The sequence below is a fragment of the Anas acuta genome, chromosome 12, assembly GCF_963932015.1.
Source record: "Anas acuta chromosome 12, bAnaAcu1.1, whole genome shotgun sequence".
NCBI lineage: Eukaryota > Metazoa > Chordata > Aves > Anseriformes > Anatidae > Anas > Anas acuta.
Window position 1 is genome coordinate 1,024,047 of NC_088990.1, and position 24,331 is coordinate 1,048,377.

Consider the following 24,331-nt stretch of genomic DNA (forward strand, 5'->3'; position numbering starts at 1 on the left):
GCCTTGCTGAGAGCCTCCACCCCTCTCTGATTAGTGACAGTGGCTTTCAGCAAAATTTCCCTTCTTAACACGCCACAACTGCCTTGGAAAATATTGACAATTGAATAAGACTGCTGACATCTGCAAAACCTAAAGGAGTTTCACTACATACGAGCCGCTATCCTGCTGTGAACAACCAGGCTCCAGGCTTTGAACAACCTCGTTTTCAGATGTGTTTGTCGTAATCCTACATTTATATACTGGAAGACAGATGCGATACGAGAATCGCTGTCTTTGGGAATTTGGACACAAACACAAGTAAACACAGTCCCAAGAGTTCCCAAACTGCTGGAATCCATGGGAAATTTACAGTCAGCCCATCCACAGCAGCATCAGACCTACACAATGAGATCTTGACTCTGCGGCTGTCAGGACTTTTGCCATTACTTTCACAATAAAAAAAAAAAGGATTTCTCACAGCTTCTGCTATTTTTTTGTGGGTGAGGAACCTCAGTACTTACCAGGCCATCACATGTGCTGAGTGCAGCCAGGCCGCCCTTCAGGGTCCGGCTCTGAACCTCCCCAATCATATGGCAGGAGTTGTAAGTGTGGGACTGGATCTTGGCGTCAGCGATTCCCCCGTATCGTCTCTCACTGACGAACCCGGGCGCGAGGAGGTTGTTGTTGAGGCTCAGGTTGAATTTCAGGGGTTGGCCTTTGTAATGCATTTCATAGAAGGTGAGAAACTTGCTCTTGGAGGAAAGAGACCTTCTGTGAAGCACTCGGTGGGACAAATCGTAGGACAGGAAGGCTCCAGTCTCGTCAACCTTGATCGGATGAACGATGTCGCTGCTTGATGACCACAGAGCAGGGTCTGCAAAGAAAGGGTTTTCGTGGTTAGCTTTAGGGTTAATCGTCTTTCCTAAGTGGGGTCAGGCACCCAAATATCTGTTGGATCTGTAAGTTGTGTCCACTGCTGCTGCCAGCTCCCAGTGCCTGGAAGCTAAGTGCACTGTCCACACGTTCACTCTCTTCTCTGCCCTCCTGCAATGCATCTCCACCTCTCCTCTCCACTGGCTGTGGACAGTCCTGGTTTCAATGCACACAGTCCTGCTGTTTAACAACTACAGGGAAAAAAAAAAAAACAAAGAGAGAGAGAAAGAAGAAAAGGAAAGGAAAGGAAAGGAAGGAAAGGAAAGGAAAGGAAAGGAAAGGAAAGGGAAAGGAAAGAAAGGAAAGGAAAGGAAAAGGAAAGGAAAGGAAAGAAAGGAAAGGAAAGGAAAGGAAAGGAAAGAAAGGAAAGATGAAGAGAAGAGAAGAGAAGAGAAGAGAAGAGAAGAGAATGAGAAGAGAAGAGAAGAGAAGAGAAGAGAAGAGAAGAGAAGAGAAGAGACAAAGAGAGGAGACGAAAAAAGACAAGACAAGACAAGAAGAAAAGAAAAAGAAAGAAGAAAAGAAAAGAAAAGAAAAGAAAAGAAAAGAAAAGAAAAAGAAAAGAAAAGAAAAGAAAAGAAAAGAAAGAAAAGAAAAGAAAAGAAAAGAAAAGAAAAGAAAAGAAAGAAAAGCTCCCACTTTTGAAAGAGAGGCTGGAGCCCCACAGCAGATGCCTGGCATCAGGACACCTCCCCGTGCCCGGAGCCCCCCGGGTGCCCCACCGCTGCGGCCGCGGCGCTCCGGGACCGGGGACCTCGGGGGATCCCGGGGGGAGCCGGGGGCAGCCCGGGACCGGCGGGACCCGCACCGGCAGCACGGGGGCAGCCGCGCTCCGCACCCCCGGGCATCCCCAGCGCGTCCCCGTGGCACATCCCGGCGGGCATCCCCAGCACCCCCAGCACCCCCCAGCACCCCCCCAGCACCCCCCAGCACCCCGACCTGGCTGCCCGGGCGCTGCCTCTCTGCTTGGTGCCCGCGGCCAGCGCGGCGGCGAGCAGCAGGAGCCCCCGGGGCCCGGCATGGGTGCGGGCGGCGGCACCGGCGGCTCGGCGCCCGGCGGCGGGGCCGCGACGGGCGGAGCTCGGCTCCGAAAAAAACTGGGGGGGGGGGGGGGCAGCCCCGGGCCGGGCCGGGCCGGGCAACGATCGTGTCCCGGCCCGCGGGGCCGCCCCGCCGCTGTCCCGGCCCCGCCGCTGCCCCCCGGCGGCCGCCACGGCCCGGGGCTGCCCCCGGCGGCCGCTGCGAGGGGGTGTCCCCAGCACCCAGGGGTCCGCAGCACCCTCCCTGCAGTCTCCTCCACGAGACTGCCACCTCTCCCCCGTCCCATAAAAACGACGGCTCTTTGAGGCTTTATTTGGGCTGCCATTTTCCCTTCTACTGATACCGACACTACAAGGGCAGGGTTTTTCCCTTTTTACATCTTTTTTCTTTTTTTTTTTCTGTTTAAGTAACTCCTTGGCAGGGCGTGAAGACTGCAGGCAATTATAGCCCCTTCCTCATGAAATATGTGACTGTTACTAACTGAGCATATTATTTGTATTGCTTTCCCTGCTTGTTCTCTCAGGATCACACAGATCTCACTACCTAGCTCTATTTAAGCCATAAGGCTACAATATTTAAGGAATAGCCAAACTGAGTGTTTAGTCTCTGATACGTACATTTGGAAAGATTACTTGTGGGTCAGGTTTATGAGGACGGGGTGTTCCAGGTTTGGTTGTGGGGAGCTCTCTGACATTTTTTACACGGAGCAGTTCATGCTCAGAAGTCTGCATTTGTAAGCGTAATTTAGGTATAAGACATGATAAAATGTATTTGATATAGGATGAAGCCCAGGTCAGAGTGTTTGACAGTTTAGGTCTGCAGTGCACTCGATGTGCACTCGATGTGATTTTAATGTCTGACTCATCCAAATCAGGCATTTTGTGTCTTCTATAAGCAACAGAGAAGAACGAGGTTAATTTTGAAGGCACCCTGCCGTTTAAAAACCAATTGCTCTAGAATGGCTCTGGGCAACTTCCAGCAAGGCCGCTGAGTGCCCAGTGAGCGCCGTGCTACTGCATTCACGGTGGTTTTGCCAAAGGGAAGCAGAATCCGGCCACTTCTGCCTCCTCCTTGCTAAATATCTCCAGAAAGGGGGCAATGACCCGCAGCACTGACATTCCTGCGCTGGGATGGATATGTGGCTCTGCCGCCCTCCCAACCCCACACTGCATCGAGCGCAGTCTGTACAGGAAGCGTATGTGGAATTGCAAAATATTTATTTCCTTATCTCTTCAGAAAAAAAGCCAGCGTGAGGGTTTGAAGACTGCCTGGTGCTGTCAGGCCACGCGTGGCTTTCCCAGACGTTTACGTCTAGTGCTGCCCCACTTCTGTCTGCCTGGCTAACATTTTTCTTTTTTTGAAGTGATAACGTGAAAATATGACAACAGAGATACGGCCGAATAATCAGAGGAAGCATTTTGACAGAAAAACACACAATTCGGCTGTGTGTACAAACAGAGCGCGGCTGCTGGAGTACGAGGGGTTTGCCCCCACACACAGCTTTAAGCTCGCAGAAGCGAGGGCAGGAGGCCGCGGGGCAGCTGCTGCGGGCAGCTCCGGCCCCAGCCCCCGAGGGTGGGCGCCTGCCCCGCGGCTCGGGCCCCGGGGCTGTGGCAGGGGGCGGCCGCCCCCTGAGGGCCCCATTCGGGGCTGTGGAGGCCGCAGCGGGGGCGGCGCTGCCGAGTACCGGGGAGGCCACACAGTGCCTCAGCGCCCGGCTAGCTCAGTCGGTAGAGCATGGGACTCTTAATCCCAGGGTCGTGGGTTCGAGCCCCACGTTGGGCGTGTGATTTTTTTTGCCTTTCTCCGCTTTTTTTTTTTTTTTCGTGCAGCTCCGCTTCCCAGCCCCCCGCAGCCGTAGGGACAGCGCCGCGCAGCCCGGGGGCGCGGAGAAAGAGGGGGGGATAATGGGGTGGTGGTGGGGGGGTCCTGACGGAGCGAACTACAACCCCCAGCGTGCTTTGCGGCGCGGCGGCGCGGCGCATGCGCGCTGCGGCGGGGGCTGGGGCCGGCCGCGCGTGATGCGGCGGCGGCGGCGGTGAGGCCGCCGGGGGAGGGGGCGGGCGGCGCGGGAGGCGCTCCTCAATGGCGCCCAAGCAGGACCCCAAGCCCAAGTTCCAGGAGGGTGAGCGGGGGGCTGGGGGGCGCCTCGGGGCTTGGGAGGGAAAGGAAGGGATAAAGGGAGCGGGTGGGGGGGCTCCGGTACCCGCGGCTGGGCCCCCGGGGCCTGCTCGCCCTCGGGGGGGCGCTGGGTCCGGGCCGCGTCTGTCAGCACCGGGCCTCGGGAGCGTGAGGGGAGGGCCCGGCCCCGGCCCCTGAGGCGGGGAGATTGTTCTGGAAGGGCTGGGGGTCCCCCGGGCCTCCTCTCTTCCTCTTCTCGGCCTATCCTGCCCGTCAGGCCTGAGGCTGCCCTCCTCCCCTCCCTGTCACGCACAGCGCGCTTAATTTTCATGCAGGTGTGGGCATTAAAAATGTTTGAACCTCCTGGCTGTGCCAGGCTTTTATCCTCTCAAGCTCAAAATGGGCCCATCACTCGTCCTGCTTGAGGGGGAGCTCCTGGGGGAGACCCTCACGGAGGAGGGCGATGGGCGCCGTGCTGGGGCCCTGCAGCGTTTGGGGTGGGATCACAGGATCCACGCTAACATCAACATGCTCGGTGCTTTAGGACAATAACGGATAGGATTTTGCTTCCTGCAGGGCTTACTTTGCATGCATCTTGATTTATTAGGTGGTGGCTGTGGTTGGTACTGATGCAAGTAAATGAAAACTTATTTCCCTGTCCCTCGCTGTGACTCTGTCTCTAGGAGCAGCTCACAGAAGGGCTGGAGGCTGGCTGCTCTGCCCCCCTCAGCGCAGTGCTCGGGTGTGCATCAGGGCAGCTGGGGGCAGAACGTGGTCAGTCGTGTGTTGGCACCCCATGCCACGTGCTGACACCAGTGTGTTAACCTGCAGGAACACAGGATTTTAACATGCGATCCACGATGTAATAACTGAGTTACGGTGAAATGGAATGGGCTGCAGAAGGTAAAGGTTGGGTAGAATTCCAGGCAGAAATGGTTCATAGCTGTAGGGATACATGCGGCTTAAATTTATAACAGGTGTTCAAATTTGGACTTTTTTCCCTAAATATAGGTGTTTGTAATCTCACCATTAGCACTGAAATGGAGAAACGTCCCATGAATAAAGCTTCCTGCAGGCCTAAGGCTTAAGAGCTTTATTGTGGGCATTCACAGCATGACAAGTGAAATTATTTTAATTGTAGATTTCCCAAGAGAAATGATAGGTGTGCTTAGAAGCTGTCTGTACGGGCACTCTTCACAAAGCAATGGGCGAGGAGGAGACTGCATTTGTTGTGAAAATGCATGAAAGCTGGGAAAGCCTGAATGTCAGACGGGAAGTGTGAGTACCCTGTGAAACAGAAGGGCTGAGCGTTGGTGTAGGCATCACAACGGAGATCAGCGCCTGGTCCAGTGGGAGTTAGTGGCTGCTGGTATCTCGGGTGTTAATCTTGTTGCTGACTTTCTTTAAAAGCGAATGAGAAATGTCTTGGGAGTCTTCCTCAGACGTCAAGTTCAACTTCGGAGAGGCTTAAAGCAGATTTGTCTTCCTGGTGGTGCTGATGAGATTTCGTTGGTTTTGGTCTGTTCTCAAGATGCTGGTTACCAGTCTGTACATTAGGGCCGTGACACAAGCCTTCCCTTTGATGTGAAAGGGGAACTTCTTGCTTCTATAAATGCTCTGCATGTAGAACAGTTGAAGGAGTGGGCAGCTGAATTCCACCTTCCCCAAGCTCTTCTCACGTGAAGGTGTCGCCAGCGGGGCCGGGAGAGCTGCCCGCTCTTGCCTGGGTGCAAGCCGCTGGTGCAGCAGGGGTGTTCTGCGTAGCGTGGTGTTCCCGAGTGTTGCAGAGCATCTTCAGCTAGCTTCTGCCAGCTATTTTAGCTGAAGAACTGTTCTCTTCCAAACCCCGTCTCTGGGATAATGAATGGGTGTGGGTGTCTCTGCAGCGCAGGAGAGAAGCGGTCTGTAGGTGTGCAGGAGAAGCCTTGTGCCTGTCTGCAGTAAGCTGAGGAGGAGGAAGAGCCTGTTGGCGTTCCTCTGTGCTCGTGGTAACCCTTCTGCAACACCGAGGTTCGTGTCCTTGCTCGTAGTAAATGTGGACATCTTGCCTAGAAAGATCTTGCATAAGGATTGCAGGAGAGGTGTGGCTTCCAGCAGTGCTCATGGACTGTGTGAAGGATGCGGGTACTGCAGTCTGTGGTTGTTAGCTGTGATTATAAAGAAGTTCTGACTTATGGCAAAGTACTGAATGTACAAAAATGGGGGTACATTCCCCAAAATGGAGGTGGCCAGAAGCGGAGGCAGGAGCGCAGGGCTTGGGGCCAGTCATTTGCTGAAGTTAACCAGCCCTTCTGCAGAGCTGTGGGCAGGCTCAGATATGACTTGTGTGCAGCTGTCCTGGCATGAGTGTTCTTTGGGGAAGTCCTTGGGAGTCTTTTCCTTCATGGCCCAAGTAATCAGCTTTGATCCTCCTGTACGACAGTAAATCGACGTTCCAGACACCAGCCTGCTTCTCAGATCAGGTTCTGCCTTTGAGTTCCTTGCTTGGTTGACCTGGGATTCGTTCTGTGCTGCACTTGATAACGTGTATTTTGCAGAAATGATACGTGAGGATTATTTTAAGATGCTTATCTGCAACTTTCTTTCAGGTGAACGAGTGCTTTGTTTTCATGGACCTCTCCTTTATGAAGCAAAGGTACGTGTGGCTGCTCACTGCTGCAGGCGCGTCTCACTGCTGCCCAGGAAAGTAAAGAATTGTATTAATTTACTTGCTATGCCTTACATTGATGGGCTTAAGGCCAGAAGCTAAAATGAAGGCTATTAGGTAGATATCCTAATATCCTTCCTCCTAGTTGCAGGTCTGGGTGACGCTGAGTTTGTTCCATGCATGATGGTGTTGAGTTCAGCAGTAAAATAAGATGTTCTGCTCTGTGTTGACACCTAAGTATTAATGCTGCTTTAAACTGGAGAAGGTACAGGGAGGAGTTATGGCAGTGATCTTGAGCAAATGCTGTATGGCAGAAGACTGGATTCTCAGAATTACTTAAAGGTGACTCGATCAACATGGCAAGAGAAAAGGGATTAGAAGTTAGAGCCAAAGAGGGTGTGCTTTCGTGTTTCAACAGTGAAGCAACTTGAGGATGTTGTGAAGTGGTACAGCAGCATCTGTATCCCAGCATCTCCAGGGCAGGGCTCATCCTTTCTGGATGAAGTGCCTTATCCGAGACTAAGCTGACGGATTTATTTTGGTGTAGCCAGGAATTTGGGAACATGGGCGGGTACAAAGATAAGACTAGGCAGGGTTATGTAGTCTGTCGTCTGGGTTGTGTTTCTGCAGGAAGAGGCATGTCTCCGGCCGTGTTCTCCTTTTACACAGATGTGGTAGCTTCAGCTCCTAGCTGTCAGGGTGCAGGGGAAGGTTCAGTTACGAGCCATGTGCATGCTTGTCCCAGCTCATCTCGTTGTCTTCCTCTGGCTGAGCTGTGGCGATGTCCTGCAGGCTGCCGGTAGGGCTGTGCTGAACTTTCAGACAGAAGAGTTTCAGGGAGGGAAGCTTCTGAGAGGTGTTGTCTTTAGAGGACAGTCTTTAATAGGAGTACCTGTTTTTATTTACATCATTTGTACATTCTTCATCTAGAAAAAGCCTTTACTGCAACCCTTTCTACTGAATATAATGTGCTCTCTGTGACTGCAGAGATCCATATTATCTATTTTTTACTTTTGAAGACTCCTCTACTTCAGCCAGCTTACCTGTCTGTGAGGTAGGGGCCTGCATGTGAGCAAGCTCTTTAGTGAATGGCTTTTGGCTAACCTTGGGGTAGTTAAGTGACTGCTTGTTTACTCTTCGGGTCACCCTCAGGGGTTTCCAATCCTTCTTGTCAATGAAGGTGGCCCTTTGGATAGCTGAGCAGAGTTCTTTGTTTGCCTAGCCCTTCCAAATCTAAATAGGCAGTAACTTGTGTTAGAGAACTTCCTTTCTGCTGTGAATTTGCTGCCAGGTATTTTAATTGCTTGCATGAAATCTCTGCATGCTTAGAGTCTGGAAGCTTGCAAAGCAAAACTCGTTCAGAGATCTTCTTGTTCTCAGTGGTACTGACCAAACTTTTCTCTCTGTTCCAGTGTGTAAAGGTTGCCATAAAGGACAAGCAAGTGAAATACTTTATCCATTACAGTGGCTGGAATAAAAAGTAAGTATTTCCATAAAGCAGCCCTTCATTGTCTCTTTTCATCGGTTTGAATACACTTCCCTCTGTGTCTTTAGAAGGTTCTATAAATTTGACCCATTTTTGTATAGCTGAGTCAATGATTTATAGCAACACAAAGAAAACATTGCCTAACTAGCTGTTTCCTGCAGGCCTTGGTTATCTAGACAAACTAGCTTAGGGTGTCAGCAGACTAATGAATGGGAAGGCTTTGTAGTACTCTGTTCAAGTTTGACAGCAGTTATTGTAATTCCTCCCTGGCAGAAATATTCAGTGCAAAAACTTTCTTATTGCGTGCTGGTATGAGAGGTAATCCCTGGTGCAGAGGATCAAAGTGCTCTACTCACTGTGTGTTTCACTCTTAAATTGCTTCTGGCAGCAAAGATTTGGAAAAACATGCCTTTGTGAAGGCTGCTTTCAGAATGGGAAGAGCAATCTATTTTAGTGTTTCACAGGAGTAGTTTTAACCTGTGTTTTGGTTCTGGCCTTTCGTGCAAAGTTGCTGTTAGAGATACTTTTCCCTTCTGCACAAATAATAGAATTCTCGGTAAGATGCTTCTAAAGAATAAAGATGTCTTCATGATACAATGTGCAGCTCACTGAGGATTAATTTTGTCATGAGATTGTTGCATTTGTGTAGTTTTTGTTTAATTTGAGTTCTGTCACTCAGTTTTGAATTTAAGAAAAGGAGGGTTTTAGTGAGCAGAAACTCTAGCTATTCAGGCTCCAGAAGGCCTTCTGATTTTTGATTTTTTTTAATATATATATATATTTTTTTTGCCTTCAAGCTTCCAGTTAGCTACATTAAAAGTGGCTTTGCTGCAATATCTATACAACTGGGACAATATGATTTTTTTAACTTTGGTTTCTGTAATTACAGTCCTTTGTTATTTGTTAATAGCTTGGCTTATTTTTTTTCTGCACATATCAACAAGATAGGAAGTTTCTTCATCATACAGCATAACGTGTACTGCAGTTATATAGCACTTCTGTGGAGGTCTCACAGCTGTACGGACAGGAATAAGATAAGGAGCTTACCTATCTGACCAAAGCGCTATCCTAAAAATGGAACCTTAGGATACGTACAGCTGCGTGTCTGTTTCTCTAGCATTTGGATGCAAAGCTTGGCTTGTCTGAATCCTGGAAACTTTATATTCCTGCAGTGGCATTGGTTTTTGTCACTTTGGTGTTCCAAGGGTGGTAGCTATTGCCATGTAGTGAAAATGACACAGAACTCATGTAAAGAGCTTTAACTTGCATGTTTCAGAATAACTTGGCCACTTTTAATGTGCTTTTATTTGAAATAATTTGTCAGATTGCTCGGGTTATCCACTCTTTGTCAAAGTGGAATTCTTGCTCATAATGGCAATTTCCCCAACACCTGTTCTCTTACATCGTTCACTTCAGATTCTTCAAATATTCATGCCATCTTGGTTTCCTTCACAGACAGAAATCAGAGCTCTTCTTCTTACAGTAAGATCTTATTGCTGAATTTGTTAACCTATAAAATGTTGGAATAGATAAAGGAAACTCGCTTCATAATATAGTTATGGCTACAGATGCCCCGTGATTTAGTAAGTGTAGATTTTTTTTTTCTCCTGAGATTCTTCTATATTAAGACAGTCCCCTCCCTCCCAAATTGCCTATCCTTCAAATCTGGGAAACTTTCAGAAATGACTGAGGGTTACAGTTCCCTAGAGAAACTGTTACAGCTTCAGGCAGTGGGGAATGCATTTAGTAACTTACACTCAGTTGTGCCAGTCCGTGACTTGTAACAAAAGCAAAGTTCAGTCTCAAATTCTGCAAAGCTTTTGATTGATCCTATTTTATGTAGAATGCAATTCTGTGGTGTTTTTGAACAATTGTTTGATTTTTATTTTTTTTCCAGCTGGGATGAATGGGTTCCAGAAAGCAGAGTGCTCAAATACGTGGATACCAATTTGCAGAAACAAAAGGAACTTCAAAAGGCCAATCAGTAAGTATTTTTGTTAGTCACTGTCAGCAGAATAATTTTTATCTATAGGGCTTCAATCCAACAGCTATACGTCAGAGGAGGGCAGTAACTTCAAAACAAACAAAAAAAAAGAAAACTACAACAAATGCCTTCAAGAAAGATGTCTCTGTTCTTGGTGGTGCTTTGGCCTACAGAGGTATTCTGATCTCAGTGCTCCAGAAATTTAAGAGTGAGCTGCTGCTTAGTTTTAAAACTTACTTCAGGTTTCAGTGAAGAGTAGGTTGATGAAAAGGAGAGGCAACCTGATGAACTGCAAGTACATTCTATAACACAGAAGTTAGGTGACCGAAAACGATCCTTATGCAGTATCCCTAAAATACATTGTTAACTGCTGAGGATATCCCTCCGAGGGGATATTTAAAAGCTGTCTGGACATGTTCCTAGGCAACCTTTTCTAGGTGGCCCTGACTGAGAGAGAGGTTGGACCAGATGAACTCCAGAGGTCCCTTCCAACCTAAACCGTTCTGTTATCTTCTCAGGCAGCTTCAAGATGCATACAAATACTTTGATTTTTTATGAGTGCTAATCTTTCGATTCTTTTTTTGTGTAACAAAAGTGCTTTTGTCTAGAATGTCCTGTTTTTTAGAAGCAGTTAGTGTGTTGCTTCTAGGTGATTGAGTAAAGAGGATGGTGTAAATGGAAATTTATACTCTGAAGTTTGTTATATGAAGAAGCCTAAATTGTTGAATCATTTAGGCCAGAAAAGACTTCTAAGGTCATCTAGCCCAACCTTTAAAGTCCTTTTCTTGCTATTGAGTTGAATTTGTTCCTCCTTATCCCAAATAAGACTTGAAATCAGTCACTAGAAGTTTTGTGAATGCTCTGTATAACCTATTATCTTTTGAGGGGAAAGCAAGGTTCTTTTTCTGTTAATCTTATTGCAAAATGTATTCTTTTTAAAGGGAACAATATGCAGAGGGGAAGATGAGAGGTGCTGCTCCGGGCAAGAAGACATCTGGTCTGCAGCAGAAAAATGTTGAAGTGTAAGAAGCTTTTTATTTAAAAACAAAAACAAACAACAAAAAACTCAAACTTTTGCTTGTAAGTTCTACTATCGATCTCTAAATAGTTTTCTTCTTATAGTTTAGCCTAAAGAACCATTCTTTTACTCCTGACACAACCCATGCAGGCATTTTACTTTGGAGGTATCTGAAAGGCTTTTGTTGAATTACTTTATTAAAACTGTCTTCCAAGATTGAATGATGTTTAATCTTGGATCAAGGTACTGAGTAGGCTAAACATTAACACTTCGTAGCTCTTTGGAATACTATTCCTCTCAAGTTAGTTGCCTGACACTCAATTGTGACGTCCTCATAAGATTTGTGTGTCTTAGTGAAATTGGTTTCTGTACAGAACTTTGCAGCTCTTCCAGGCTGCGCAAGCACTTATGTGGGGGGAAAAAATCCTTAAAATACCTTGCCTTCTTACTGTACAGTTGTTAAAACCGTTTCTAGGAAGCCTTTGGTGTTTTGCTGTCTTTTCCAAATCTAAACACATGCTATTAAAATGGTTTTGCATCTTAAGAGACCAGAAGCAAGCTCAGATGTTTATTAGAAAAAAATCAGAATGTAATTGTCAGATTTCTTCCATTCCATCCTTTTTGTTTTTCAGAATAGGCTTGTGTGGCCTTACGCTTAGATTCTCATAGCTCTTTTGCTTTGCTCATGTGCCATGAAACTTCTGTTTGGGGTAGTACTTCAGTTTTTTAATCACGAATATACTCATTTCTAATGTGATATCCTAGATCTTTTGAACTGCTGACTCCTTTTATGATTCTAGTCTTCACGAGGAAGGAAGGGATGTCATTTCAGCAGCTAAGAGCATTTGGCAGCAGCCTCGCATTTCATGCCTCACTTATGGGTAACTTTGCGTTACAAAATAAGTACCGTTGGCTTGAGAAGTGCAGTGGCAGTGGAAAAAGGCTTTTTAGCTCTAGATTCTGAATGCAGATTTCACTTTGCAGCTGGCCAAAGCCTATCCAAGGCTGTAAATTGTCTTTTAGTCTTCGAAATGGGGAGTTAGATGGATCTGGTCATAATGCTGCGTGTGTATTCCTTCGGTCTGTTGCTACAGATTCTGAAGTGCCTTAAGCACACTGGCTTTGTGTGCTTTCTCAGCTTGGGATGGGCTTCTGACAGGGACGTAGTCAGTCTGGCTTTATTTGGAGGAGGTGGGGGAAAAAAGCCTGCTCAGACAGTTCCTAATGCAAGTCATTAAAAACTAATTAAAATATCTAAATTGTGGTAATTACTAATGGGACTGCTTGAGGGGTTGTTGCACTTGAGTCTGCTTGTGTTTTATTCAGTAGGAGTAGAATTAATTTAATGTATAATTTTGACATAGGTGGTGATGACTCAATTGTAAATGTTTTCATGACTACAAATTGCATTACAGAGAACTTCCTAAGAGTAAATTCAGCAGTAGGTTCCCCGTACTGTCAGCTTCAGGCATTTTGGGAGTTCAGGCTGATTGCAGTGGGGTGGTGACTTGCTCTCTGGGGTTGAGAAAATGCTAAATGTTAACCTCCACTTGAAAAGCAGTAGAACTCAGTCAGCTTAATCCTCTCCCCCACATGTAATCACCTTGCATCCAAGGTAGACTGACGCAGCAAAAAGGACTTCATCTTAAGCTTCTGTTTAAATTCAAAGCTCAAAAGCATGTTACTGGGTCTGTCTTTACTCTTGGTTAAAACCAGTTGGGCAAAGGGAGTGGTTTTGCTTTTTGCTGTCATCACAATACTAAGCATCAGTGATTGTTTCTGGTGTAGCAAACCATACAGGAAACTAATTCTCATGGTGATTGGAAAGCTTAATTCCTTCAAGGTGGAAGATCAGAGTAGTAAAGGGGGAGGAGGAAAGCCTGTCATTAAAATAGCAGTCTTGCGATGTGAAAGGTTCTATCACAGGGTCCCATATGCTTGTTGCACTGATCTTGCTCCTAGTCTCTAGCCATTACCAGCATCCTTCTCAATTAGACCTCTGGTTCTTCCAACAAAGTCTCCCTATCTTCTTCCTTACCTGGAGGCTGAGGGGAGGAAATGCTGTGACTGAACTTAGCAGTGATGCAGGGTTGCGATACTGCACGTTATTGCCTCAACTGCTGCTGCTCACATCCTGCTTACACCTGAAGTCAAGGTGGCTTGTGACAAATCTGGGAATACAGCTCACACTTCGGGATTGTTCTGTTGTTATAAATTTGAGGTTGCTGCAGGTACATAACGTACCGTTGGTGGGGAGGGGGAAAAACTGGTCAACTATTCTAAAAGGGTAACGCTGTCAACCTATTTAGGCCTCAAAATTTACCTTTTGTAGCATTCTTGGAGGATTGAACAGAGGGAGCTGTTCAAACTTACCTGTAAAAACTTATTCCTCAGATAGCCAAACGAGAATGCAAAGGAAATAAGTCTAAGAAAAAACTATCCTCCAGGAATGTTCAATAAGATTGTAAAACACCGCTAAAAAGGTAAATTTTTGAATCTTAAATAGATTCTCTTAAAGGCTGAGCACTAGGTCTGACATTCTTTCCTTAACTCAACCCCCATTGTGCCTAGATTTTTCAGACGAGATGGAGCGCATACTGTTTGCTGTTTGGAGACCCCTACAATATCGACGCGGTGAGTTAAGGATGGATTGTCAAACCAGGATTTTCATCCTGAAATCCAAACCTCCTTGCTTTCATAGATTTCCTTTAGCGACTCTTAAAGTCGTCAGTTATAATGATGTAAGCTCTGGTAGCAATTCAGTTAACAATTCAAAGTGCTGCAGAATATTGTGTTTTTTTAAAGCTGGCGTGGACTGACAGAACTTAGTTTCTCTGAAACGTGTAAGTTTTCAGTTGGGAGAAGGGGATGTTCTGGGCAGCTAAATGCATTTGGTGCCCGCTGTTCAAAAAGTGGAAGACAACTGACTTCAGGGTTTTGAAACTGGACTGTTCTAGAAGATTTCAGTTGGCCTGCATGTTTACTGTAGCCCGGAGTTCTCTTTCCATGGAAATCAGTAATAAACTGCACTGTGCTCTGCGAGTCCGAGAGCTCGGCTGCTGCGGTAGATGGTGCTACAAATGTGAGGATTGATCTTACTCTGTAATCTATATTTTTGTCATGGCTTGAGTCTGTTCAGAGTAACTGTTCTGTAAACTGCAGCAACTAGTTCAAAAGGTTCTTTAAAGCTATGTCTAAGCGGTATTTAATCGAATAGAAATATGCATGAAATGCAAATTGTTCACAGTTCTTTTGAAGTTAATCATCGTATGGTAACTAGAAAAACTCTGATAGAAAATACTTGTATGTTTACAGTGGGTTACCGAAAGTGAAATCCAACCCTACAGGTACTGGCTTTCCTAGACTGTCTTATCTATGGTGCTGCTGAATTCCAGTTTCTAAGAGTTGATGCTACCTTTGATGGGCCTAATGTGATTATCATGTTAAAACCAGTAAGCTGAGTCAGCCTGTGCTCGGAGAGGAAGAAGGGCAACCTAGAGGGTTAGAGTGAAGGTATGGCACTGAGGAACAGGTTTGAAAAGACATGGTTTTTTTTTTGAGGTATTTGCAAGCAGTGTTACTAGAGATGTTCTCAAAGCAGTATCTCAACTTAAACATGAATTATCGTTACTTTTTCTAACAGAAGGCCTGTTCTTAATCTGAACACGTTGCTCCAAAGCATGTGCTCCTGCTGTGTGTCCTCTGGGGCATCCCCTACCATCTTTGGCGTAGCTCGTAGCTCTCACACGAGCTACTCAGTCCTCTAAATGTCAGACAGTATACGAATACTGCCTGCGTGCCAGCTGCCTGAGGCTGTAACAACCCTGGAAGGGCCATTCTGGCTCCAGCTGGAGACTTTCCTGACCCGCTGTGCTGTCTGGTGGTCACTGACAGCACGTACCTGGGGACAGTCCTCAAGTGAGTCAAGTCTGCAGTGCTTTTCTGCCAAAAATACTCTCTGCTCCTAGCAGCCTGTCAGCAAGGGACTTCTGAGTTGGAGGCTATGTCCATGTGATGGGTTTAATAGGCGTTTGTAGGACTGTTTTACCTAATTTCTGCACCATTTGGGCCTCTGGCCTCCACAGCATCCTGTGGCAGCGTGTTCCTCATTTTAATTCGGTACTGTACTGAGGAGGGGAAGGAGGATGACGACTCCTGTCTTTTTTAATGCTTTCTGATTGGGTTTTTGGTCTTACTTCCATCTTGAGGAAGGATTAATTGGTCCATCTTCACCCTTTAATGGTATCTCTACAATAAACACTCCTCCCACCCACTGGTTACTCCTGGTATTGAGCAGTTCTGCACTACCGACTGTTCCTGCTCTTGTTACCTCTTCTACTTTGGTGTGCCGTGTAAGGTCAGGTTGCCTGACCGTGCAGGAGATGTGTTTGGTTCTGACTTCAGTATTTATCCTTTGCTAATAGCGTTGGAGGCTGTAACTGAATTCTGATAGGAATGCTGCTCCTTGCAGCTGATTTAGTAACCAAGCTGCGAGAGCAGTAGAGGGCTGATGACGACTTCAACATCTTTGCTTTTCATACTTGAGTATTTTCATGTAAGCTTTTGTTACTAGACACCTTGTGTTAGGAGAGACTTCAAGATTTTGGACAGCTTAGTTGCATCTGTGCTGTTATATTATCAGTAACCTGGCACCTTGCTGATCTCCCTCTTCTGGCATTTACAAGAGTCTTAACCTCAAATCCCAGAGCCCCAGGTGGTAACTCACCTTCGTTCTGCTGCTTGTATCCTAACCAGCTGTTGTAGGGAGGTTCCAAAAGATTTCTAAGTCTTGTTAAAAGGATGGAGTTTAGGGAAAGTAAGAGTTCTGTGGGCAATAGCAGGTATTTGATCTAGATGGTTGTGGACTTGTAACTGTTGTAGAGTAAGCAAACCTTCCCATGTCTTGTTTTTCCTCGTGACAATGTTTGTGTTGAATTCTTTACTAAGCTAATCTCATTTTCTCCTGACGATTCTCTAGACATGACCCCGAAAGACACTTAATGCTGCTCTGTGTTCTGAGGCTTGCTGTTACACGTAGGTGTAAAATGGCACAGAAGGATGTGTTTCAGCCTTTCCTGGACGTTTCATCTCTTTGTGTCACTTTGGGACTTGAATTCCTTTGCAGGAAGTTACCTGCCAGACCCAGGACAGGAACATGTGTGATGTTCTTCAGCTGTATGTCTCTAATGAGCCTGCCTAAAGATGCACTGCTTATTGCGGGCTCCAGCTTCTCTCAATAAGGCTGTCTACAAGCTCTGATACGAATGCTGCATCTTTCTCCTGGATATTGAGTGCACTGTATGTTTACATTACTCTACGCAGCAGAAGCAGTTCATCTTGCACAGCTGTCGTAACCTACTGAAGAGCCACTCTGTGTACAGGCATCAACAAATTTGCCAAATGGCAATGCTTTGTCTCTATCCTGAGATCTTTGTTCCCTAAATCAGGTTTGTCTTAGACTTTGCGAACAGATGGCTGCTTTGGCTTGAAGCAGAGATGTAATAACTTAAACTTTAAGGAATCGAGAAGTAAGGAATGAGGCTGGAGAGCACAAGCAACTGCCCCCAAATGGGTTTATGCTAGACATTGTGCATCAGCAACATAGGTGTGGTTTTCTCTCTTAATTGCAGTAGTTCTTGAAGTACTTTGGATTGTCCGTCTGCTCCAGTTTTCTAACTCTCTGCTTCTAGACTGATGGCTCTGGTTTTATTTTTATCTTGTGACATTAATTCTCAAAAGAACTCCCTGTTTCTACTTGTTTACTCTAGGTTTGGAAGGAAAGGCATTCTCTTCAATACACAAGTCCATTATCAGTGACTTCACTTGGCAGTTGTTACCTCTTCCTGGAGAGGGATATTTACTCTGCCCACAGTTCTTTTTAAGCCTAATGATTGCTTGTGACTTGAAGCTTGAAAAAAGTGTTGCTTTTCCTGTCTTCAGACCTTTCTGAGACTGACTACTTCCTGACTGAGATAATCCCGGTTCAGAGACTGAATACAAATGTCTTTTGACGTTGTGATGAATTAACAAAGAAATAATCTTGTACTGGTAAAGAGTTTTATCCTCACAATCTGGAATCTAGGCCACTGATTTCTGTTTTCTTGAGAGAGGGGTTTAACTGGATTCCTATCAACAGTGAGCAAATGGAAACATGGCTAATAGGCTCTTAATTCAAATTTGCTAGAAAAGGTTAGTAAATGTACTATGTTTAATTTTAGTTTTAATAATGTAGTAGTTTATTTTTTTGTCATTAACGTATCTTGACATATTTGAATATTTGCACATAGTGTTTTTAAAATTCTTGGAAGTTAGCTTCTCAGCATAACTGCTGGAATAAAAGTAAGGGCTAAGGAGAGAGAATTTAGGCAAGTCTAAGTGTTGAAGTGTTAAGAGAGCAGCATCTGGAAGATGATAAATGGTAGGAACAACACTTTAGTATTGTTCCAAATGTTTCCAGTAAGTATAATCATGATCTCCCTTAAACTTTGGACTGCTATGATTGTATCATCATGCAACTTCATGCATATAACTAATTCTGATAGTGATATTCAAACTTTCTTATGCTGCTGTAATGGTAAAATTGTTTTTTTCAATACTTTTTCTGGAAAGTCAGCTAGCTGCGACTCATAATTTCCATCACCTCTGTTTCCTTGTCTTGTATTTTGTCTTTAAGTGAAGCCTGAAATGCTGAAGTAGAACATCTATAAGTATTTGGAAAATACGAAGTATCTGTAGATGTTACTTGATAAATGTTGGTCAGGTCTGTTCTAAAATACTTGTTCTTGGCCTGTCTTCTGGACTTTTGTAGGTTTAAGTTTAATGAATCCCCAAAATGTGAATACTACCATTTGTCCTGGAAAAATCTTAAAGCACCATAACTGTAGTGATAAATCATACTTAACTTTTTCTCCTTTCTTTTGCTGCTACCTAAATACTCGGTAGGCTAAGTATTTGATCATGGTTCTGAACTTACTGGACAATTTTTCTGGCTTTCAATTCTTTAAATACTTGTCTTTATATTTGCAATAATTTGTGTTCTTCTTGCAGGAAAACAAAAAAGAACAAACAGAAAAGTAAGTATATCTTTATTTTTTTTTGTGGAAGTGGATATCCCTAGTGAAAAATTCTTAGCTGGAATAAGATCTTAAATCGCCCCCCCCCAAGTTTGCTTACACTATCACCGTATGGTGTTCCTCCTGGATTTTAGATGTCCATTCCCCTCCAGCAGGAGGAACGTATAACTTGTTGATTTGTACAGAAACTATTTGCCAAGATTTTGACTTCCTGCAAATTAAAAGCAAAGTGGTATCTGCGTGAATCTGAAATACTTTGGTAAGTCAGAGTTGTTTTTTATTGACATGGGACACAATTCACAAAGCTGAGCTGCTGGCTCCAAAAACATTCTTCCGAAGAACGTTACAGGTACTGATGCCCTGGTTTGTTCTTAACGCAGAAATCTCCATCTTCAGATAAGCAGGAACATAGCAGATCAGAGTCACAAATGTGTGATGTTCAGAATACAAGTAATATTAAAACAAAAAGCAAGTAAAAGATGACTTGAAGTCTGAATCTTTTAAATCCTTTAATGTTTTTTTTTTTAATGGTATTTCTTACTGACTTAGCAAACTCCTTAAGCAGCATAACTTCTCTTTTCTGCACAGCTCCTGGAATTGGAGAGGGGAGCAGTACCAGTGAGACTCCTCAGCCTCCTAGGAAGAAGAGGGCTCGAGTTGATCCAACAGTGGAAAGTGTATGTGTTGGTGATTCCCTTGTAGGCTTTTTGACAGAAAATCGAGTTGTTTTGCTCAGACAGCAGTGTTTGTTCTGTGGTACGGCAGCGTGAAATGCTATAATTTTGCAAAACCCTAGGTTTGCCAAGAGGCCTTGGAAAATCTGAGTTATTTCCCTGTTCCCTCTGGAGTCTACTTTGGCAATTCCGTAGTCCAGTGATGTATTTGAGTTGTGGAAACAACCGATACGGTGACTCTTATCTTGGATAGTTATCTGAAAGTAATTAGTGTGGCTTCACTTTTTTTTTTTTTTTTTTTTTTTCTCCAGGAAGAAACATTTATGAACAGAGTTGAAGTAAAGGTGAAAATCCCAGAAGAGCTGAAACCATGGCTGGTAGATGACTGGGACCTGATCACCAGGCAAAAGCAGGTAATCTCTAAAAATAAATAAATAATAAATTAAAAAAAAAAATCTGTGCATAGGCAATAGATTCAGTTTAACAGGGCATAATCTTGAAAGTAGAGTCATTTTAAATGAAGTGTGGTGTTCCTCAAAGCACGCCAATAGGTCAAACATTCTTAGAACAGTTTGCTTAGCTGGTAGACAACTAGTCTGTAGGAACATTGTGTGTGGTAGACGTTCTATCTCAGTTCCTTCCTGTCTTGTTTACATGTCACTTATTGCCCAATTCTTAAAGTATCTCAAGTTCTACAGCTCCGACAGAAACAGTCTTTTAAAGCAGTGATTCTCTGCTTTTCTGCGAGGTAGAATCTATATAAAGCTTCCTGATACAGTAATTTTACCTAGGCAAGACAGTCTTCCATCTTAAAAAGTATAATACACTTTCATAAACTTGTTTGTAAGTCATGACTAGTGTGGAGCTGCTTACTTAAATTGGCAAGAAGCATAGAAAATAGCATTGCAAGTTGTTTATTTTTGATTTGATAGGCTGCAATTGCATGCTTTGAATTTTATTGCAGCTCTGAGGTACTGTCTGTTTTCCCAGTGAGCAAAAATCCCAGATGGACAAAAATCTTGTCCTACATAGATAAGGCTGACTTGTGCTGAATAGAAATGTTATGCTTGCACCAGCAGGAAAAGTGCTTAAGTATTAGTATGTGTTACACTGACTCCAGTTCTGCAGACTGGATTTTTTACCTGAATATCTTCAGACTATAATGCTTTTGTGAAAGGAATTTGGTAAAGAAATTGGTACGTGAACTGGGGCCCGTGCCTCAAAAAAAAAAACAAAGCAAATCTGTGAATTTACTGCTTAGCCTTGCAGTGTGTAACTGAACTAGTATCTGAGTACAGGTGATCTGTGTATGGTGTTACAGATGGAAGATAATCACTGGTCAATCACAGCTACAAATATTTGTCTTCAGTCCTGTAGGCTGTGATGTAGCCGTGATAATCGTTAGATGGTGCAGGCAGTGAAACTTCCCAGCATGTGCCTAGTGGCATTGTTTGCTTCGCACGGTGGTACCCGTTGCTGAACTGTAGAAGCAAGAAGCAAAGCAGACAAAGAATAATCAAAGTTGTCACCGTTGCTTTTGCAACAGCCGTGTGACCTGTGCTAGGCAGGTCTGCACTGGCATTTGTGTGCTTTGCTGCATACCTTTGGCTCTTGGATTGACTTTGGCAGTTCAGGTTGCTTTTGAGCAGCAGAAATGTTAAATGGAAACATGATGCAGTTGCTGTTAAGTATTTCAGTATGCACAACTAGAACAGTTGATGTTCCTTCAGTAAGAATTAACACCTTAACCTGTTAATTCTGGAAATATCCTTATGTCTGTCTAAGGCTAGCACGTAGATAGAAATGTCTGCACAACTTAGGCAACTTGCATTTGCTCAATTCTGTTTCTTTCCCAGCTCTTCTATCTTCCTGCCAAGAAGAATGTTGACTCTATTTTAGAGGATTATGCAAACTACAAGAAATCACGAGGAAATACTGATAACAAGTAAGTAGCAGTCGTTTCAAACTGTAACTACATCTTTTGCTGTTGTTGCTGCACTTATAGTTCATGGGAAAATTAGTAAAGCTGTTAAACTAATAAACCCAGCCCTGTGCTCAGGTTAATGTTCAAGACCAAGGTGATCGAGGAGTTAAGGAATCTGAGGAGGTAATTCAAAGACCTGGTTCTGCTTTCTGGATGTTATTTCTCCTTCATGCCCTGCCCTTCCCCAGGCTTTTTTTTCCTGAAGGAAGCTGATAGAAGCCAAGTCAATCATTCTCCATCCCCTTCGTTCTAGCTCAGTTTTTCTACACTGAAGAAATTAGGTGTTGCTTGCTGTGTGTAAGCTGAACAAACTATCAAAAAGGCTACATAGCAGATGAGCAAAAAGTGTTACTGTATTGGCAGGCTTTCTCGTTGAGGTAAGGGGTGGAGGACAGGCAGGTAGATGATGACTTCTCTTAAAAGAATCGGATGGGCAAAGCCAATCATCCTGAGGTGGTACTTTGAAGATTCTTGTAGTTGCATCAGCAGTCCAGCTGTGACAACAAACAGGGTGTGTTTATTCTTAAATGAAGCTTTTTGCTTTCACAGACAAAAGCCTGAAATCTGAAACTATTCTTCAATTCAAGAGGAAGTATATTATTGGCTTGTCAGGGTGCTTTGATATATTTATCTAGTTGTAATGGCCGCTTTAAACTTTTGTTGGGTGGAGTGACAGTTGTACTATTCAAGACGTGTAGCATGATTGCTTATACAGAAAATAAATTCCTATACAGTTGTTCTTCAACTCGTTGTAAAGTTGAAGGCCTGCAGGAGCATGGCACTGAGAGTTACAAAGAGTCAATTGCCTGAAATATTGGATGGCTGTCCCCTTCCATTAAGCAGTAATTCAGTCTGATTACTTTAATCAGACAGTTTTAAACTGTTGTGAGTTAGGATTAACTTTGGTTGAAAACAAAGAGCCGGTAAACGTCTTTAGAAGTTTGCTGTTTTGAAGGGACTGTGCAAGCTAATTTGAGTAGATGACTAAAACCGAATTTTTTCAAAACATTTTTTAAAGGAGGTCTTGAAATGCACCATTCCTCGCAGCTGTACATTTTTAGGTCTCCAGACATTTTTCCTGGAAAAATCTGAAGGCTTGTAAAAGACTTCCAGAACTTTGACAGACTCACCAAGCCAACTCCAGTCTTATGTTCATCCAGTCGTTAGAACAAGACCTGCAATGTTTTCTCTGTTTACCAGGGAGTATGCAGTCAATGAAGTTGTGGCTGGAATTAAAGAATACTTCAATGTCATGCTGGGAACACAACTACTGTACAAGTTTGAGAGGCCCCAATATGCTGAAATCTTAGCAGATCACCCAGATGCTCCTATGTCTCAAGTCTACGGTGCCCCACATCTACTGAGGCTATTTGGTAAGTATCTCCTCTAGAGGCTGGAGAGAGGTTAGAGAATTAAATCCGTATAATTCTCCTGTCTTGAGTATTGATGGGAGTGAATTGCAGAAGTTTGACAGGCAACTTTGAAACCTGGGACTTCATTCTTTATTTTTATTACATAGACTAATGGTCAGGTATTCAATGATTTAGAATGCAAAATAATTATTATAGGTTAGGTTCTACATAAAAATAGATTCCTGGACTTTTTATATATGTTAGTATAGGTTTAGTCTTACTGAAATACTTAAACATCTCTAACAAGAAGTGCTACTTGTTTTGGAACAGTACGAATCGGAGCTATGCTTGCTTACACACCGCTTGATGAGAAGAGCCTGGCTTTGCTGTTAAACTATTTGCATGACTTCTTAAAGTAAGTACTTTTTAAAGCCTTTTAACAAGACAAAACTTGGGTCACGTTACAAAAGTCTGCTTCATTTCAGTGAATGGGGGGGGGGTGCATATGTATGCGTTAGGCCTGTGTATGGTATCTTCAAATGTTGCCCTGAAGTTTCTCAAGCTGCTGTACGGTAACATGAGTAAGTTTAACTTCTCCCCAGTTATACTGAGGTTATTGCTGGTTAAACAACTTTATGTATCTGTTACTCTGCAATTTTAAATTGTCCAGGTTTGCTGCTTTCTTCAAAATGAATGTTGAATCATTTGTCATCTGCTTTTTTATAGCAACCACAATTATAGTGAACTCTTAACTTACGTAAATTAATCAACAATAAGTAGACATTTGATTTCAGATAAGTTAAAAAACATGAAGCCAGTACATTGACCAGAAATACTTGAATCTGTACACTGAGAAATGGCATACAATGCTCATTTTGTTACCACCTTTAGATGGCTGTGGCTCCTTTTGCTCTAGCCATCATTCATTTAAGGTTCCCTCTTTGTGCAAATAGGACACCACATGGTTCTCTGTTGTCCCTGCCCCTCTGAGTACTAGCAGCAGTAGCTTGACTTTTGGTGCAGCAGCTGACTGAACCTCAAATGTAAGCGGTGCCATCCTGTTAATCTTAACCTCCCCGTGCTCACTTGGAGCCAGAGCTGCTTGACACCAGCTTGTTTGGATTTGATTTTTGGCATGAGGTGTCAGATCCTTAATTGCTTTGGACAGCTGACTTTCTAGTGGATGAATTTATAAAGTAGATTTATACTGTGGATGGATTTATAAAGTGGATTTATACTTTCGAAATCATTCATTATGATCTCAGTTAAACACCTTTTGATTCATTTGTGATGCTAAACAGATTTCAGGAGAAAATCATTTCATCTTTTTAATATCTTTCATAGGTACTTAGCAAAGAACTCCTCTGCATTGTTTAGTGCCAGTGACTATGAAGTAGCCCCTCCCGAATATCATCGGAAAGCAGTATAATGGTGTGCTGCTCTGCAACACAGTGATCATTGGATCCTTGTAATACTGTCCACTTCGTCTTGTTCTTCACCCTTCTATTGCACATGTCTCTATTGCACAGACTATGTAAACATAAAGTGAATAAAGTTGTGTGTTTAATATGGAACTGGCATTTTTAAGTTCTGAAAACTTTTGTGTACTGAAATGGATGCTTGGAGTTTAGTGGAAACTTTGGTGTTTCTGGCTTGCTACTGTTTGCATCAGTGGAATGTGAAAAGAATGCAGTTATATTTCATTGTATGAACTCTTCTGTGCTCGTGGGTCTGACATTAAGATGTGCCTAACGAATCTGCTTTATGGCATAGCAATGACAAATCCAGACTCAGACCCATGAGGGTTGTGATCACCTAGTTGTGGTGCTATTAGTCTGACTCTCAAACCCATTTTCTTTCTTGGTGTTGGAAGTAAAATGTTTGGTCCATAAATGTATGTTTTTGTTTAGGTAGTTGAAGGACTGTGACTTTTTATATTCTAACAGTAGGAAAATGCATTATATAGTAGTGTCTTGGAAATGTTGGTCTCTTACAGAGCTGTTTTACAGATCTTCAAATAAACTTTTTTTTAATTTCAA

The 24,331-nt window shown here is 43.8% G+C and overlaps 2 protein-coding genes and 1 non-coding gene across 9 annotated transcripts in view; 2 read left to right on the forward strand and 1 right to left on the reverse strand.

Annotated features, from left to right (window-relative positions):
* Positions 1-982, reverse strand: part of ADAMTS7 (ADAM metallopeptidase with thrombospondin type 1 motif 7) — a 42,637-nt gene extending 41,655 nt beyond the window's left edge. The window contains exon 1 of the mRNA XM_068695330.1: positions 501-982. Within this exon, the coding sequence (XP_068551431.1) occupies positions 501-707 (207 nt within the window). The 5' untranslated portion in view covers positions 708-982. The remainder of the gene's footprint in view (positions 1-500) is intronic.
* A 2,683-nt stretch (positions 983-3,665) lies between these two features.
* TRNAK-CUU (transfer RNA lysine (anticodon CUU)) lies at positions 3,666-3,738 on the forward strand. Its single transcript has one exon. It is a non-coding gene; the product is annotated as a tRNA-Lys (tRNA).
* Positions 3,739-3,937: 199 nt separating this feature from the next.
* On the forward strand, positions 3,938-24,331 carry MORF4L1 (mortality factor 4 like 1). 7 transcript variants are annotated; one of them, XM_068695448.1, is made up of 14 exons: positions 3,938-4,078; positions 6,663-6,709; positions 8,134-8,201; positions 9,624-9,689; positions 10,105-10,191; positions 11,133-11,213; positions 13,781-13,843; positions 18,257-18,282; positions 18,871-18,959; positions 19,268-19,369; positions 20,813-20,901; positions 22,141-22,313; positions 22,623-22,707; positions 23,637-24,331. In XM_068695448.1, exons 1-14 carry the CDS (start codon positions 4,039-4,041, stop codon positions 23,719-23,721), a joined length of 1,101 nt encoding a protein of 366 aa, XP_068551549.1. In that variant the 5' UTR covers positions 3,938-4,038; the 3' UTR covers positions 23,722-24,331. The 7 variants fall into 7 exon arrangements, with proteins under 7 accessions (XP_068551549.1, XP_068551551.1, XP_068551550.1 ...); XM_068695450.1 differs by having other exon boundaries at positions 9,663-9,689; XM_068695449.1 differs by lacking the exon at positions 18,257-18,282 and having other exon boundaries at positions 18,845-18,959.